This window comes from Phascolarctos cinereus, unplaced genomic scaffold (genome assembly GCF_003287225.1).
Source record: "Phascolarctos cinereus isolate Bilbo 61053 unplaced genomic scaffold, phaCin_HiC Scaffold_9;HRSCAF=440, whole genome shotgun sequence".
In the NCBI taxonomy this organism is placed as follows: Eukaryota; Metazoa; Chordata; class Mammalia; order Diprotodontia; family Phascolarctidae; genus Phascolarctos; species Phascolarctos cinereus.
The window spans coordinates 192,560,498-192,580,247 of record NW_027556402.1 but is presented as its reverse complement, the minus strand read 5'-3'; the positions used below and the strand labels follow the sequence as shown (position 1 = coordinate 192,580,247).

Genomic DNA, 19,750 nt, shown 5'->3' with positions numbered 1-19,750 from the left:
CCTAGAAGGCCACATGCGGCCTCAAGACCACAGGTTCCCCACCCTTGGGCTAGGCCATCCTGTGTTGGAGAACTGCTAAGCCTTCAGAAAACTATGTGGCAGCAACTGGTAGCCAGGGAGAATGAAAGCCAATCAATACTAGAAGACAAGGAAACAAGAAGCATTGGGAAATGCAGCAAGACTTAGTTTTTAACCCATAAGACAGAATTTTACTAGTAAACATTTTGTAGATCAGTATTGGCCCAAATGCAAGTAGTGTCTGATTTGTAGTCATATAAGATCACCAAAGGAATAACTTTATCAAAAAGATTTTTTATAGTTTAGTTTGGGAGTCACTGCAAAACACTTTTGATCTTCCCAAAGTCAAAGCTCCTCTACTCTTCCTGTTTAATTCTGAACCTCTATTACTGTGTATCAAATATATTTACACTAGATATACATATATATGTCTATATGTATATATATGTCTATGCATATATATAGATGTATACACATATATACATGCATGCACACATATATATGTACACACATATAACATACACACATATATACACACACACACACACACACACACATATATATATGTATACATATACATACAGAGAAAGAGAAAGAGACAGAGAGAACTGGATCAGTTTAATGGTCTGTCTATCCACCTGCATTTCATACTCTGGAGCAGGAGTTAGTAAACCATGGTCTAAATACCAAATCAGGCCCACTGCCTGTTTTTGTATAATAAATATGATAAACTTTATTTTTAAATGTAAAAACCATTCTTAGCTCATGGGCCATATGAAAACAGAGGTCAGATTTGACCTTTGGGGTAGAGTTTACCAGCCCTTGCTCAGGACAACAGGCAAATTATATCCACTTGGTTTTTCCTATTCAGATTGCTAGGCTGACATGTTTTGACTTGTGGCTCTCCATTATGAGCCTCTGTAACATTCCAGAGCTTGAAGCAATCACCTTCCTATCATCCACAAACAGGAGAATGTGGAGGACCTCATCATCTTTGGAGTAAGGAGCTCTGAGTAAGGAGCATATAGATCTCTGTTTTAAGCATCACTTGATACTGATAATCAGAAGATCACTGAAAGAAGTGATAATCTGTAATAAGATGTCCCATCTACTAAGATTGATTGTATGATTTTAAATTATGTAGAAGAGTGACGTTGCTGGATGAAAGCCCATCAGACTTTTACTCTACTGAATCAAATGCTTTTTCTACAGTCAACAAACCAGTATAGTAAGACTGGAATCTCTGCACCAGTCAGTCAACTAATTGTGAAGAAGAGTTCTGTTGTAGAATGCTCTTTGCAAATCTTGCCTCTTCTCTTTTCATATTTCAATCAATGAAACCCTGGATATGTGTTGAGATCACTCACATTGCCCCCTCTCCTCCACCCCCGCACTACAAAGAGGAAGGCTTGGGAGGATCGGAGGGTGGGGGCATCTGAGGATCTTTAATGTTGACACTTGGGTTAGTACTTATTGTTGCCCTGTTTATCTTTCTCTAGACATATCATCTGTGATTTTTTCCCTAATGATTTAGTATCTCCCCTGTTTTCAGATAGCTTGAGACTCAATCCCTCAATACTCTCAAAGTTATATCATCCCATTTCTAGATTTACTCTATATATTTGGTCTGCTTCAGTGATCTCTTGTATTTATTTTCTCCAGCGCCATTTCTCCAGCTTCATTTAGCACATCGTGAAAAGTACACAGAATTATCTCATAATAACAACTCACAAGTTTTATTAATTCTATTTTTGGTAGATGATAGAGTTGAGACTCAAGAGAGGCTGACTGACTTGCCCAGGGTAACACAGTTCATAAGCATCATAGCCAAGATGTGCTCAGAATCTAAGACCAGTGTAGTTTTGGACATATAATTTCAGTCATTTTTTAGTAGCATTTGATTTGTGGTGGTGTTGTTCAATCACTTCCATCATGTCTGATTCTTCATGACTCTGTTGGGGGCATTCTTGGCAAAGATATTACAGTGGCTTGCCATTTCCTTCTCCAGCTTATTTAACAGATGATGAAATTGAGGCCAACAGGGTTAAGTGACTTGTCCAGGGTAACATAGCTAGAAGTATCTGAGACTGGATTTAAACTCAGGAAAGAGGAATCTTCCTGACTCTGCAACTGGTAACTCTATCGATTCCCCCACTTAGCTGCCCTCTGATACATCATACTAAAGTCTTACAAGTTCAAGTACACATGAACAGATCAGCAGCTGACATAGGTATTCCAGGATACAGGATAACCAGAACACATCTAAACATTGCTTTGTCACTAGCAAACTTACAACAACAAACATTTATCTGTAAATGGGGCTTACAGTTATTAAGAGATGAGCTTACAAGAATTATCTAAAATAAAAAGTCAAATTACATGGACATTGACTTGAGTATGAGACAACATGGAAGAGTTTAAAGGGTCCCAGAACTATAGAAATGAGAGTTGTCATTGTTACTTTAATAATATCCACTATTTACTGATGTACACACACACACACACACACACACACACACACACACACACACACAAAGACTTATCATCTGCCTATCTAAGACCTATGTTAAGTGACTTGCTTAAAATCACAAAGGTAGTTAGTGAAGTAGCAGAATCAGGATTCAAACCAAGGTCCTGTGATTTAATCTAGTCCTCTTCTCACTGTACTGTATTGCATATAGGTCAGGCAGTTAGAAAGTAGCAGAAATTATGTTTGAACCCATGTCTTCTCATTCCAGACCCCATGTGCTTTCTATTAGCAAGTCTCTTCTTTTACAAATGAGGGAAGGGTGGCCCAGAGAGAAGCTAATTCTGCAGCATATGATATTTTATACAGCATTTTGCTTCTAACAATAAAGTAAGGTGTAGAGCGAAAGTCTGATCATCCTTTGTTTTACAGATAAGGAGGAATCAGGATAATGTAGGAGATCAGGGCAGGATGCAAAAACAGGAATCCCATAGCTCACATTTAATAAATGTTTATTAACTATTGAATATTTATGTGAGATTGACGTAAGAAGACAAGGGGAAAGAGGGTAAGTCTAGCATCATGAAGACTCTTACAAATACCAATTACAATGGTTCATATTAAAAAAAATACTTTTGTCAGAAGTTCTACTGCATAAGTCTAGAAAGGACTCTAAAAGGCATCTAATCTATTTCTCCCATGTTACAGACAAAAAAAAAAATTCTCAAACCTAGAGTCAGAAAGTAACTTGCCCAAAGTCACATGACAACACAGTGGCAGACGTGAAAACAGAGCATACATATCCTAGTCCATGTCCAGTGTTCTTTTCACTAGGGTATAGTGACTATACTATGTAGTCCTGATTTGAATGTTTCTCATGACAGAGTACTCACTACCACGCAATGCCACCCATCTTGGAACAGAACTCACAAATCCTGGTTCATGTCCAATGTTCTTTTGACTATACTACATAGCCCCTGTTGTAATACTTCTCACGATAGAAAATTCATTAGCAAATAATGCAGCTCATCTTTTGTTGGACTTGCCTAGGATCACTCAGCTGGTAGGTGTCCTCTGTGGCTACTTCTGGAAAATTCCCAGGACTGTTTTGATTCCCTGGGCTTGATGATAGAGGCAAAACAACACAGGTTTAATATATTTGTTTCAGTCTTCCCTCCCCCACCCTGCCCCTGCATCTCTTTCCTCCAAAGACAGGCTGCTGAGACAATAGCCTTAGCTGGATTAAGTGAGATGAACCACAGAAGCCTCTATCTCTGCCCAGGAGCCAGGATATCAAATATGATGAAAGCTAATTAGAATGAGTAAGTCACATCAGTGCCGGTAGGGAATACTTCTATTAGAGTCCCTGCAGATTAGAACCACGTGGGGTCATTAAATTTTACCTTGCTCTCCTTAGTATAGGCAACCACTTTATCCTCCTCTTTAGGATGGAAAATCAGAGTTTCAACAAAGAATGTGATGAGCTGTTTCTGAAAGGTGGTCCCTTCATCGGTGCTCAGGAAAAGGCTCTGGTCCCGGTCATTAAGAGATGAGCTTACGAGAATTATCTGAAACAGAAAGACAAATTATAGGGACATTGAGTTGACAAATTGTCACTAGTAATTGTATGATCTGTCAGTCTTTCACAGTATGATGGCTTCTTTCTGTAATCTCTGCCCACACACTAAGTTTTACTGAAATCTGTTGAAAATTACAGCACATATTGAAACCTTATGATGGCCACCATTTTGCTTCAAGATGGTAGAGGGATGTATGAGACAGACTTAAGCTGTAAGTTTGTGAAGTTTAGCACCACATAAATTTTCACCAGTTAACTAACTCCTTGAAAAGCTATTGCAGAGACTACCAGGAAGATGGATAGAAAAACAGAAAATGCCAACTTATCGAGTTGAAATAGAGATCTCCCTTGCTTGTGACACTCATGTACCATGTAAAAATAACTCAACGTTGCCTATATTAAGTAACAATATGATGCCTATACCAACAAGATTATATTTTTGACTTTCAGACAGGGTCTCTCTGTCTTCCTGGGTTAGAAGTATACTTGCATTTATATAGCACTTATAATGTGCCAGGGACTATGCTAAGCACTTTACAATTCTTATCCCACTTGATCCTCACAATAACACTGGCAGATAGGTTCTGTTATCATCTCTATTTTACAGATGAGGAAAGTGAGACAGAAAGAAGTTATGTGACTTGCCTACAGTCACACAGTTCTCATCTGAGGCCACATTTGAACTCAGGTCTTCCTGACTCCAGGTCCAATGCTCTAACCACTGTACCACCTCGATGCCCCACCTAATGGTCCTCATTGTAGCTTTGACTTGTTCTATTCCCAACCTGGACTGGTTTGTCCCTTCTTAGGCAGCCTGGTGGCTTCCCATTCCAAGGGGCCAAAGATAGTGGTGCTGAACTTTGGACTGACACCCAATTAATTTTAGCCTAACTTTGTCTCAGAACTCTTGAGCTCCAATGACCTGCAAGGCTCAGCCTCCCTGACTGTAGGGTTTTCAGGCATGTACCATCATGCCCTACCACTAACCAAACTTTCTTAAAATTGCTTATTTCTTTCAAAGACTCTTTGGATTGGAAGGGACCTCAAAGGTAACCTAGTACCCTTTCCTAAAATTTCCCCAGTGTCTCCCTATGGCATGGAGGAAGTCTCAGATCTTCAAAGTCCTTGACAACAGAGCCTAAACCCTGGCATTTCCTGAAGAGCTGGGAAGGCTTCCAACACAGGGTCAGCAGTTGGATTATGTTTCCGTCACCCAAGGACCAGTCTGGCTACATTAAGGAAAACTAACAAGAAGAAAGATGACCACAAGGGGATGATAGTGATGATTTCTTTCAGCTGTACCAACTCTTAAAGACCATTTTGTGAAGGTCTGCAGTCCAGTTAGGGGAGGGAGCACCCACAGTAGAGAAATCACAAATTTATTGATCTATTGATGCAAGTTATTAGAAACTATCAGGGCTGGTGGTTACACAGCACATTCAAGTTGGCAAAGTGCTATAATAGACTAGCTCATTTGAGACTAATAAAAACCCTATGCGGTAATTACCATAGGCATCATTATCTCAATATTTTACAACTGAGAAAAGTGAGATTCCTTTTAAGTATGCATAGATAAGAAGAAATGAAGAAGTGGAGGGAAGAGGAAGAGGAGAGGGGTAGAAAGAAACATTAAGCATCCACTATATTCCAGGCACTTTAGAGATATCTCATTTAATCCTAAAATGAGCCTGAGAGATGATGCTATTATTATCTGCATTTTATGGTTGAGGAAACTGAGGCAAACAGAAATTAAGTGGTTTGATAAAGACCACATAGCTAATAAATGCCTGAGGCTGGATTTGAACTGATGTCTACCTGACTCTAGGCACAGTGCTCCATGTACCTTGTCACTTATCTGCCTTGCCATTGTTCACATAAAGAAATGACGTGTGGTATAGCAGATAGAGAACAGGCTTCAGAGTCAGGAAGACCTGAGTTCAACCCTACATGAAATAAATTACTTGTGGCAAGTTGTTTAACCTCAGTACCCCAGCTAGCTCTTAACCCTAGAGAAGGGACAGATCCATATTGGTAGACGTAGATGAAGTTCTTCATGGGGAGCTCCTCACATGTGAAATCACTGACTACATATAGTCACATGGTCCTAAATTATTTGAACCCATGTCTTCCTGAGTGCAGAGCAGGCACTATCCTTTTTTACCATGCAGTCACAAAGGCTCCATCAGCCTCAAGTTCTGTGGATATGAATTCCCAAGAGCTTTTCTAAAAGTCTTTTTCCTGCATGGAGAGACAGAAGATAAAGAAGAGGCCAGGGCACTATGACCTGGAATAGGAAACCAAGCCATATAAGTAATATGTCCCTTCAGGAACTCAATTGGCTCAGACCAAAAGGTTTGTGTGAGAAATCAGTTACCAAAACCAACATGGTTCACACTTGGGAATGGCAAGAATAGACTTGAAAGCAGAGGACCTGGGGAAAAATATCAGTTGTGCTATTTACTAGCTGGGTGACCTTGGACAAAGGACTTTACCACTCTGGATCTCATCTTAGAAGGAAGGGGTTTGATGATGACTTCTGGAGGCAGCTACGTATTTCAGTGGATAGACTGCGGGACTTGAAATCAATGAGTTTTGAGTTCAAATGCTACCTCACACACATACTAGCTATGTGACCCTGTGCAAGTCACCTATCCTGTCTGTGTTGAGTTTGTTCATTTGTGAAATGGGGACAATAATAACACCTATCTCCCAGAGTTGTGGTGATCAAATGGATTTGGAAAGCTCAATGCAAACCTTAAAGCAATATACGAAGGTTATTATTATTACTTATTATTATTACTGTCATTGTCCCTTCCAGCTCTAAATCCTATGATTACTACAAGCATTTCAAAAAGATAGGGTCATGAGAACACTTTGTAAATCACTTGCCTCAAAACAATCTTGTGAAGCAAATAACCCAAGGATTATCATTCCCATTTTAGAGATGAAGAAATGGAGGTGCCGGATGATTATTTGCCTCACCCACCATTACAGGGGCAGTTAGGACTCAGATCTCAATTGTCTAAGTCCCCTCTTTTTTCCTGTACAGATGTCCTTCCTGTATTCTCCACCATGCCTCCCTGGTTCTTCCTCTGTCCTACCTGAAATTGTCCTTGGGTAATGAAGGGGGGAGGAAGAAAGGATTTATTAGCTCCTCTGTAAAGGGAAACATCTGAAACACAAAAGTAGGTTCATCAAGAGAAGGAATTAGCTTTAAAGGGGCAAAATGAGAGTTAGAAAAAAAGGAATTAAAAATAAAAAGGGGGGCAGAGGAATTCCATGAAATGAAATTTACAAACATAGGACGGCGTTTGATGATTATGATGGAAAAGAAGTAAAAGGAAAAGAAAAAAATTAAATGATTCGTGATCTGATTCTTCCACTTAAAGTGTTACTTATAAGAGGGAAAAATGTCAGATCCTGGCTGGGTGCCTGGGAGGTGTCCCTTTTTTGGATAAGACAGAGCAAGACTTCAAAAATTGATGGTTACAGGTCAGTTCTAATTGCCTCTGACCATGTCGCATCCTATACTCTTTACATCTCCCTTACCTATGACACAACATAAAACGGTCTAATGTAAAACACAGAATATCAGAGCTGGGTGCAACCTCAGAAGATGGATCACAGAGTGTCAGAACTGTAAGGGACCTTCTAACATTGAACATAGAATGTGAGAGAGGGAATGAGCCTTTGATGTCATATAATTTAATCCCTTCCTTTTTTAGATGAGGAAACTGAGACCCAGAAAGAGAAAATTAGAGGCAGAGTGAGTTAGTGTAACCTGACTCTCTGAATTTCCTTTGTAGCCTGATACTCTCTGTTTCCTTCATTGATCTTACTTCATTAGTATCTTTACCTGGGATCAATTGCCCTCTCTTTTCTAGATACTCTTATGGTCATTCTCAGATCTGATAGCTCCTTATTTTCTGCTTTGCAACCGAGTACCTCTGTCCCCTAAAATGTACCTGTGGTAGGATTGAATGGACTGATCATTAGCCAGACTCCTTGGTAAACATCATTGATTTTGGTCAAACCAATGGGAACTTGGTAAGCCTATGGGGTCTAAGATCATTGAGGTTACTTTTTGTATTACGGAATCCTTTACCACTCTATTAAAGTTTATGAACTCCTCAGAAAAAAAAAAGTTTCTTTTTTAAAAAAAATCATAACTGAAAGAAATTCTATGCAGGGCAATGAAAGTAAAAATGTATTTTTTTCCCAATTCAAATCCATAGAGCCTCTGAAATCTATCAATTGGAAGGGTCCCTGGACCCTAAGTCAAGAACCCCTTCAGAGGCACTTGTCACTGGCTCTCATCCACTGCCTAGTGAGGTTCTGTGATGTAAAGAAGGTGTAATGGAAGAGTCAAAAGGTCTTGATTTCACATCCTAATTCTGTTGCATACTAACTAGGTGTACCAAACAAGTAATTTCCTCTGAGACCCAGTTTGTCCTTCATAAAACGGGATTTTTTTTTTGTTCAGTTGTTTCATTTGTTTCCGATTCTTTATAATTCCGTTTGGGGTTTTCTTAGCAAAGATGCTCGAGTGGTTTGCCATTTCCTTCTCCTACTCATTTTACAGATGAAGAAAGTGAGGCAAACAAGATTAAGTAACTTGCCCAGGGTCACACAGCTGGTAAGTGTCTGAAGCCAGATTTGAACTTAGGAAGATAAGTCTTCCTGACTTCAGGCCCAGCACTCTATCCACCTAGCTAGATAGAATGGACCTATCTACACCACCTAGCTGCCCTAAAATGGGAGATGGACTAATATATCTATGTATCAATTATATAGACATAAACTATATATTGATATATAGGATGCATATAGGTATATACACATATATACCTTTATTAAAATTAAAAGGTTAGGGCATATCAATAAATAGAAATATAAATACACACATGCTAACCCTTTTCACTATATAATTATAAGGAAAGCCCCTCTTATACTCAGCCCATAGTGAAATGTTAGCTCTTGTCATATGGCTTAGCAGTTGCTTTCAGCATTAACTCTGCCTAGATCAAAGATAATAGAGAGTCTCCAAACTGCTATCATCAGGTAATGTTAATCCAAGGCACAGTGTGGACTGGTGTTAGATCAATTACCAAGGTTTCCAAGGTAGAAAAAATGGTTCCATGAAGGGAAGGAAGCTATCATCAGTATACTACAATGAAGAAAACTTTGGATGTGAAGACAGAGGACCTGGGTCCAAATCTCAGCTCTGCCATTTAATATCTATATGACCTTGGGCAAGTCACTTTATTTGGTTAGGTTTCAGTTTCCACCTCTCTGAAATAAAAGATACCCACTAAAGACCCTTCCAGCTCTAACCCTGTGATCCTAGCAATCAATAAATATCTATTAAGCACTGATAGTCAGGTTCTTTGATAGGCACTGGAGATACAAAGAACAGATCCTCCTCCAAAATAATCCTTGCCCTCAAACAGCTTGATTCAGTATGCATATGTGTGTGTGTGTATACACACACACACACACACATATACATTTATATATACATATGTATATATGTATAAAAATATGTACACACACACACACACACACACAAAGGAAATTCATTAATGTAAAATTGTTATATAGGGGAAAGCAAAGCATTGGTGTCTAATGGAATGTGTTGGGATCTTTCAGACCTATAGCAACAGTGTCAGAGCTAAAAAGTGGGAGATCAGTCAAGAGTTTTGTTAGTCATTTCAGTCATGTCTGACTCTCCATGACCCCATCTGGGGTTTTCTTGGCAAAGACACTGGAGTGGTTTGCCATTTTCTTCTCCTACTCATTTTACAGATGACCAACCTGAGGCAAACGGCGTTAACTACATAGCCCGGTGTCATACAGATAGTAAGAGGCAAGAGTAGTATCCTGTAAAAAGGGGGAGCTGCTGACCTTCAGCACATGTGAGCATCCCTGATTGAACTATGACTTCCAACTTATGTGAGGATGAAAGAAGTCACTCAGGGTCAGATGGCTAGATACAAAAACTCAGAATGACAAATGTGGACTTAGGGGAGAAGGGATTTATTTAAAAGATATCAGGGTGACATTCCTTCTTTTCGTTCTGTCTTACAAACCACAGGACTCTCTGGGACACTTACCTGAAAAAGTGAAATTCTTTGAAAGGAAATTGAATGTGTGAGGGTATCATTCATTCAGTGGGAGATGTGAATCCAATGAATTGAAATGAACAAATGGGAATCCAATATATTATTTAATCCTAATGAATACCTTAATGAGCTTTCCCCTCTTTCTTTAATTAGCCTGCAAGTAACACAAAGCCATTGTCTGAAGCCAATCCACCTTAGAAAAGATACTGAGCATCTGGATAAATGAGATTGTCCATCCAGACAGACTCCTCAGATAATTTTGGCTGTCCAGGACAAAAGATTATTTATGTCTCTGTTTCAAGGCACTGCCAGGAGATCTGGCCATGGTACCTTGTTTCCTCTGCTTGAAGAATGGAAATCTGGGTTCTGTTGTCCAGAGAGTCATCTCTCAGCTAACCCAGCAAAACGAGACCTTTATAGGCCTATAAGAGCCCATCCTTCATGGACCCTTTTTCTCCAGCTTCGAAAAACTACCCACATGATACAGATTAAATCAGTCACCCTGATCACAGCAGCTCAGAGACTACCTCCTGGCTTTAATTATCAAGTAGACCTTAAAGTTGAATATATGTGCCCTGCAGGAAATGCAGTCATTTAAAATTTGGATTGGAGAGTGGTTATTTTCTAAATGACCTAAAAAACACAATTCTCCCTTCCCCTACTCCACCTTCCAGGCTGTTCTTAGAATCATACAAATTAAAAACTTGAATGGACTTTAAGAAATCATCCAAATCTTGTTTTTAGATCTAGAAGGAACCTTAGAGATCATTTAGTAAAGGGGTGGGGAAACTGCGGCCTTAAGGTTACATGTGGCCTTCTAGGTCCTCTTTAAAAGAAGAAATTGAATGAGATGAAAATGCTTTGTAAACCCTAAAGTGCTATATAAATATGAATTATTAGTATTAAATAGATTCATCCAAGGTCAAACCAGTTTGCCCAAAATATAAGTCTAAAGCCAGGCAATAAATAATGAAGATGATTTGTTGTGGAGAGGGAAAGGAAAGGAATTAGCATGTATTAAGCCTCTTTGCTAATCACTTTTTAAATCTTATCTCATTTGATCCTCATCATAACTCTGTGAGGTAGGTGCTATTATGCTCCTCATTTTATAGCTGAAGAAACGGGCAGAGACAGGTTAAGTGACTTGCCCAGGGCCATGCAGTTGGTAATAATAGCAATGATAATTATAATAATAAAAATAATAGTAGTATTAATAGCTAACATTTTTATAGTGCTTACTATATTCAAGGCATTGTGTTGAGTGATTCACAATTATTATTTGATTTAATCGTCACGACAACCCTAGGAAATAGGTGCTATTATTATCTCCATTTTACAATTGAGTAAACAGGAAGACACAAGTTAAGTGACTTTCCCAGGGTCACATAACTAGTAAGTATGTGAGGCTGTATCTGAACTCAGGTCTTCCTGACTCTAGGTCCAGCTCTCTATCTATTGTGTCACCTAGCTGGAGAGGACAGACCCATGTGAGGAATTTATAAGTGGAAAGACCCTCCAGTACTTCAAGTTGGCCACTCCTCTGTAACTTACTTATACTAATAAAGAGTTGTTTGCCACACTGAAATACTGAGTGACATAGCCACTGTCACACAGTCAGTCAGAGATAGGACTTGACTCTAGATCTTCCTGACTCCCAGGCTAGTCCTCTATTATACATTCAGCTTCTTGAAGATGACAAGTAACATTTATGTAGCACTTTTTGGTTTTCAGAGTGCATACATCAGCTCATTTTATTGCCACTAAAAGCCTATAAGGCTGGTAAAAAACAAAAACAAAACACATACACACACACACACACACACAAACAAGATGACTCCCATTTTACAAGTGAAGAAAATGAGGATCAAAGTTGTTAAGTACCTTGCCCATAGTCACAAAACTAGTTAGGTGTCAGAAAAAGGGTTGAAACCCAGATCTCAACCCTTGGGAGAAAAGTGTGCATGTGTGTGTGTGTGTGTGTGTGTGTGTGTGTGTTTTGATGTGTGTGCATGTTTGCATGTATATATTTGAGGTGATATAGAGAGGAGCAGAATGATAGTTTTTTATTTCTGGTTTGGAACTAGATCTCTACTTTCATGATCTTCAATTATTTTCCCCCATCTCATGGAAAATTCTCCATTTTATCAACATCTTTCCTAAGCTGTAGCTCTCAGAACAAAATGTTATATTCTATATGAGGGCACACTAAGGTAGAACAGAGTTGGACCATGACTTACTGGGTACTTATGTTAAGACAGATAAAGGTTTTAGAGAAAAATCTTTTCCTGGTTTCATCAAACTTGCCATCTCAGATGGGGATATTTTAGAATTGTGGAATACCAGGGTTGCAAAGGACCTGAGTTCCTCTAGTTTGACCACTACTTGAATAGGAATTCCCTTTAAAGCACATTTGAGTAAAGCTATCCAGCCTTTTCTTGAATACCTCCAATGATCTGGGCCATCACCAGATTCTTTCTTGTCTTGACTCTTGTCTTGCTGCTGGATTCCGATTATTCTGGAGGAGAGAGTGAGGCTAACAACTTTGAACAACTCTGCTTCACTTAAACCCAATTCATTCATTAGTGAAGACAGCACCCTTGTGATGTCATTGGTCTTCTTCAAGAATGAAGGATGAACAACAATCTGTGAGTAGCAGTAGCTGCCCCTGGGAATCCAATTGGCTAGTTCAAGTTGGGGGAATGCTGCTATTCCTACTCTTTCTTTTTCTTCTTCCCTAGCCACACTTGAGGTGTCATACCCTCAAGTGTGACATTATCGGTCCTTTTTGAGAATGAAGGATAAACAACAATAACCTCCAATGATGGGGAACTTACAATCTCTCAGTATAGCCCATTCTGATTTTTGGATAGTTCTGCTTTTGTTTCCCTTTAACTGGCCTGGAATCTGCCTTTCAGTCCTTGTTCTGCCTTCAGGGCCACAGAAAACATACATAACTTCAAACACTTCAAGACAGTTTTCTTCATATTCCCAGGTCTTCCTTTCCCTAAACATCCCCCAGATTTCAAAACCAATTAATGTACGGTATGATCTTCAATCCCTTTTCTTTGCTGGTTATTCTTCTCTGGATAGACTCCAAGTTGTTAATTTCCTTTCCAGAATGTGATACCACAAAATTTCAAGTATGGTCTGACCAGAATACAGCTGCCCTATCACCTTCCTCATTTCACACATAATGACTCTCTTAATGCAATCAAAAATTGCATTTGATTTCATGACTGGAAACAAAACAGTCCTGCAGTATGTATTCTTCACATAAACAAATGACTGTATTAGTAAATTACATATAAGTGCCTAACAGGTAAAAAAAAAGATTCATGGGAGGATCAAAGGATATAATAGATGTGGAAGTATTTTGAAAACTGTAATATGCCCCGTACATGTCATGTGCATCACTATTGAGTCCATTTCTGGGGTCAGGGTTTTAGCAAGGCCATTCATAAATTGGAGTACCTCTGAAGAGGCATGAACAGAGTGATGAGGGAACTGAAACTATGATGCATATAAATTATTTGAAGTGACTTGGATATTTAGCCAGGAAAAGGGAAAAATTCTGTGAGGCCTCATCATCCAACTGAAACTATTCTGGCTGAAGTTAGCAAAGATCTTTTACTTGCCAGATTGACTTTTTTTAAAACTTGGCGTTCTTTTCCCCCCTCAGTCATCATCCTTCTTGTCCTTTCTACAGCCTTTGACACTGTTGAGCATCCTCTCCTCTTGGAGACTCTCCTCTCTTGGATTTCATAACACTGTTTTCTCTTGGTTCTCCTTTTACCTGTCTGCTTCCTTCCTCTGTGTCTTTTTTGCCAGATTTTCTTATAGTCCATGATAATTAATCATGGCCATTCTCTAAGACTATGTCCTGGGTCCTCTTCTCATTTAATTTTTGTACTAGATGTTCTTACTCTAGTGCTATGTGAAATTTTATATATATATGTATGTGTGTGTGTGTGTGTGTGTACACAAAATATAATATGTACAATATGACATGTAATATATATATATATACATACATACATACATATATATTGTATAACTTTATTTCAATGTATTTGGTTTCCTTTGTAACTGATGAGTATTTTGTTTGATGTGTTTAAAAACATTATTCTGAGGTCCATAGGCTTCACTAGACTGCCAAAAGGTTCTCTCTCTCTCTCTCTCTCTCTCTCTCTCTCTCTCTCTCTCTCTCTCTCTCACACACACACACACACACACACGCGCACACACACACACACACACACACACACTAAGAATTCCTCTTCTATGCTATCTGTTTTGGTCATCTCTCATCAGCTCCCATGAGTGCAAATGCCATCTTGGCAGCTGTTCCCTGGTTCTCTAAGTGCAACCCTAATATTTCTCTGGCTCCAGTTTGGCATCACCAACTGCCTTTTTGACATCTTGAATTAGATGTATCACTGGCATCTTAAATTCAATATGTCCAAAAAAGAACTCTTCATCCTTCGCCCTACCACTCCAAACTTCATTTTTCCCAAATTTCCTATCGTTGTTGAGAATATCACCATTCTTCCAGGTAGCCATGTTTTTAACCTCTATATCACCCTCAACTTTCTACTTGCAATTGCCTCACATGTCAAATTTATTACCAGACATTATCATTTATATCTTCACAATATCTCTCATGGACATCCCCTCTCTTCTCTACTCTCACTCCCACTACCCTAGTACGGGTCCTCATTACCCTCTGCCTAGGCCATTATAATAGCCTCCAGCCTGGTGGCCCTCACTTAAGTCTTTCCCTCCAAAAATTCATTCTTCTCTTAGCTGCCAAAGTCATTTTCCTAAAACACAAATCTAACCATGAGACTCTATTTTTGCATTTCTCTGTATCCCAACCACTTGGCATAATGCCTAATACACAGTAAGCAATTGATGAATGTTTGTTGACTGCCTGACTTATTGGATATGATATGTGCTTTCAATGTCCAAAAGGCTGCCATGTGGAAGAGATATTAATTAGGTTCATTTTGCTTGTCCCTAAAAGGCAGAACTAGAAACAATGGTTAGAAGTTGCAAAGAGCCAGCTCTTTGTTCTGTGTAAGATGGTCCAAGATGGGGAGAGTGAAATGTTTTGGCAGTGAAAGCTGTCAAAATGGGCCATCATAGGATTGGTGTTTTTCATGTCTGGAAGTCTTGAAAAGGCTGCAGGATCTCTCCCCCCAAAAATCATGGATGGGATTCAAATACAGGTTGGATCAGATGAAGTCCCTTCCGGTTCTAGGAGTTGGCACAGTTCATAAAGCTCTGGACTGAGAATCAGGAAAACCTGAGTTGGAATCTTGCCTCTGACTCTTAGCTGTGTGAACCTGGGAAAGTCACTTGAACTCTGTCAGCCTTAACTTCCTCATTGGGAAATGGGATAAAAATAACCCTTACCTCACAGGGTTGTTGTAAAGATTAAATAGTAATGTACTGTGCTTTGAAAATTCTGAAGCTCTGTATAAATGCTAGCTATTATTATTTATTTTTAAACTCAAATTTAACCTATATGTGCAGCAGTATATGACTGTGCTAACAATATTCTCCTCCTCCTCATTCTGTGAATTCCATTGCTTATGTATTAGAAGATGTTTTTGGTTGATGTTGGAATGATTCTAGTTGCAGAGATCCAGAATAAATGGGAACTGTTTTTCAGGGGATATTAATTAAGCCCAGAACAAAACTACATCAGTTTACCATTTTTATTCTAACTCAAAGTCCCAGTAAGTCATGAGTGGTGGCTTGGTACCAAGTGAAAGGCCCTCACTCCCCTGCCTGTGGGAAGTACCATTATGAGACACAGCCTGAGAAGATTCCTGAAAGAACAGAATGAAATGCCTCTGAGGTGTGCCTGTAGTGCCCAGATTTTCTTTTTCTCCCACTCAAATTATTAATACAACTGCCTGCAGAGTGTGAGGCTAATGAGAGCTAAACTTTCTCCCATGTTCTGTACACAGAAAAGCATTCATATGCACTACCTCCTCATTGATGACAATTTTGGGACCTGATTTAAAATGGGATCCAATTATCTTGCACACCTGAGGATGGGCTGTCTCATTTATCTCAAAAGGTCAGTTTCACTCCCTCCACGTTCTGACCTTCCTACTGCCATGCCCCACAGAAGGACTCCACAGGAAACAGCAGAGGTGGCCTCAGGTAAGATGGCAGGTATCTCAGTAAAGCCAAAAAGAATACTGTACTAGAGGCCAGGCAATCTAGGTTACAGGCTAAACAAGCTTTCCCACTAAATGAATGGTTGCTTTGGACAAGTCAGTCAATATAAATTTATTAAGTGCTTACTATGTGCCAGGTACAGTGGATAGAGTGCTGGGCCTGGAGTTAGGATGAACTGAGTTCAAATGTGGCCTCAGACACTTCCTGGATTTGTGACCCTGGGCAAGTCACTTAATCCTGTTTGTCTCAGTTTCCTCATCTGTAAAATGAGCTGGATAAGGAAAGGGCAAGCCACTCCAGTATCTTTGCCAAGAAAATCCCAAATGGAGTCACGAAGAGTCAGATGTGATTGAAAAATGGCTAAATAACAACAATGTGCCAGGCCCTGAGCTAAGCATGAAGGTTACGCAAATGAGTATAACATGTGCTAGGCTCAGCCTTCCAGTACAAGAAGGACATATGACATATATTCTCAAATGCATGATACAAACACAATGTGAGGAAAAGAAAGGAAGATTTAGGTCAGGTATTGCCCTGCATGGTGTTTCCTTTGACAGTCATGGCCCCTTTGATGCTCATGACACAAGCTACACCATCTGTCAACTTCATGCATTCTCACTGGCTGTCCCCCATGCCTAGAATGCTTCCCTTAATGTTTCCCTTAATGTTAGTGCCTTCCCTCTGAGATTGTCTCCAATTTACCCTGTATACATCTTGCTTGTATATACACTATCTCCTTGTATTAGATTGTAAGATTGTGAGCTCCTTAAGGTCTGGGACTATTTAAATTTTTTACCCATATCCTCAGTGCAAAGCACAGTACTTGGCACATAGTAGGTGCTTAGTAATGTTTGTAGAGTTGTTGACTTAATAGGATAATTCAGAAAAAAGGGTGGATTTTAGGAAGAAAGATACGTTCTGTTTTGGATATGCTGAATTTGAGATGCCTACTTGATATCCAGTTCAAAGTGGCTAGTAGTAGTTTGTGATCCAACAGGTCTGGAGCTCGGGAGAGAGACTAGGACTGGATATATAAATCTTGGATTTATCTACATAAAGATTATAATTGAACCTTTAGGTCCTGAGGAGGTGAAAAAATGAGAGCACAATCCTAAGACAGTGGATACACAGTGTCCTTAGCTCCCAGTTAAAGCTTTTCCAGCCTGATAGAATCCATCAGAGTCTGTTCTCTGATGTCAAGAGCTCAGGGGCAGCTCCATGCCATGGTGAAGAACTAACATAACAATGCAAAATTTTTAAAAAAGAACTATTTCTAGACATCACTAAGAAGATTGCAATTCAGTGTTTAACAGCTCTTGGGTTTCATTCAAAAACACTTCAGAAAGCAAACGAGCTTAGCACTAAAAAGGTTTAATTTTTGTATGAGTGTGATGGTGTAGGGGGGTAGTATTAATGTTCTCTGGATTTACCTCTTTAATTAAAACTCTATCTCATGCTCTATTATCAGCCATACACATGTGAAGAGCTATGTAGATGAAACTAACAGAGGCCTTCAAGAAAAAAAAAATTAGGGAAAGACAAACACAGCAGCTCCACCCTACCCCCCTTCCACATCCCAAATTAGAATCTAGCCCTGAGAGTCTTATAGGAGCTGGTATTAGTCATGATGATAAAAATAGCTTTCTCACCCAACCCCTCACTGTTGCCTGTACATACATCTTGTAGAGATATTCAGAAATGACTCAGAATTGTGCAGGCTTTCAGTTTGTAATTGCATCTTTTCAAGTGGCCTTTGATTGCCAGGTCAGCCATCCTGTACTTGAAAAACAAATAGAAATGTGTCTGGAAAAAAAAATGTGCATAAAGTGAATTTTTGTAAACTGAATCCTACTTGTTCTATGACTTCCATTACAATGGTAACGGCAATTTCTTGTCATTTCTGATTCAGCTGCTATTTGTGGCAAGTCATAAGGAAGGACAGACAGCATGGTGAACTGGAACTAGAAGTTGTTAGATAGAATCGGGGCTGGCTGGGTCATGGTCAGGTTCAGGCTTCAGTGAAGTCAGGAAGGAGAAGGCAGATACCATTGGTTCTGACAGAGGTCCAAAGATCAGGGAAGACAGCTAAAGCAGGGAGGGCCAAGTAGTTCAGAGAATCAGAGAAGACTGTAGAGTGTTAGCAGTGGAAGTAACTTTGGTACGGAAAATGTTACAACTAGAAGGGACTAATCATTTGCTATAAAAATGGATTTCTTAGAGGGAAATGCTAGGGGAAATTTAAATGAGGTAAAAAAATATAATTATGAATTTATTTTTAAAAAGAATTAGATTTGGGGCAAGTCACTCCAACTTTCTTAAGCTCTAATTCTTCATCTGGCTAAAGAAGAGGCTTGGACAAGGTGGTATTTAAGGTCCCTTCTGGCTTTTGACCATATGAACCCATAACTTCCTTATCTTCATTGAGAAGAGCTCGCAAACAGAAGACAGTCTCCTTACACGCTTACAGAAAATAAGGATTCTTAAGTAGCCAACTGTGTAACATGTAATAAAGCATTTCCCAAACTGAATTACAGAACTTACTGTAAAAATGTGGAAAGGTTCAGAATGGTTTTAATTATTGCACTGACAGTTGCAAAAATATCATTAAACATCCTGGAACCTATTTGTAAATTGAATGGGGAGCCACAGTTCTTCCCTACAGTCAAAAGGCTGAGTTGTAAAACTCTTGTTTGATCAATACTAACTAAATAAGTCAAATACTTTTCACAACCTATAAAAACAAACCTTCCCCACTATTGTACAGATTCGATTTATTAATGAGGATATGAGATTGCTTACAACACTTGAAAACCAGGGGCTCACCAATGATTATTGATGACCTTGGTTCTCTGCAGATGCATTTTTTCTAGTTTTATAGGGAAGAGGCTTTAATAGCATTTTGGTTCAGTACCACACTGCAGATGATGCTGAAACTGTCCTGCTTGTCTGTGCTTTCTTCTTTACTTTCTTCTGTGCATTTAAAAAAGTTACAATGGACATCCACTGTTTTGGTTCCCTGTGCTTCTCCTACTCCTCCTCTTTTCTTCTTCCTTCTCCTCAACCTCTTTCTCCTCTTTGTCTTCCTTCTCTTCTTCTTCCTCTTCCTCTTCTCCTTTCTTCTCTTTCTCTTCCTTCCCCTTCCCATTCTCCTTCTTCCAGTTTTGTCAGTCTCAGGAATTAGGAATACAGTTTCTAAAATAACTGTAGATTCTTTTCCTTTCCAAATGTTTGTGAAGGGGACCAAAGCAATATTTGATATTTTTAAATTATTCCATCCAGTCACCAATTTCCCTTCAGCCTCCCATTGTACATACCAAGACTTCTCTATGATGTGGATTCTTGATATTTAAAGATTCTGCATCATTTAAGGTT

General features: G+C 39.2%; 1 protein-coding gene across 5 annotated transcripts in view; it reads right to left on the bottom strand.

Annotated features, from left to right (window-relative positions):
- SORCS2 (sortilin related VPS10 domain containing receptor 2) overlaps positions 1–19,750 on the bottom strand; it is a 1,236,053-nt gene that overhangs the window by 232,373 nt on the left and 983,930 nt on the right. For all 5 annotated transcript variants that reach the window (XM_020992124.2, XM_020992120.2, XM_020992121.2 and 2 more), the window contains exon 4: positions 3,889–4,053. In XM_020992124.2, the coding sequence (XP_020847783.1) occupies positions 3,889–4,053 (165 nt within the window). The remainder of the gene's footprint in view (positions 1–3,888; positions 4,054–19,750) is intronic.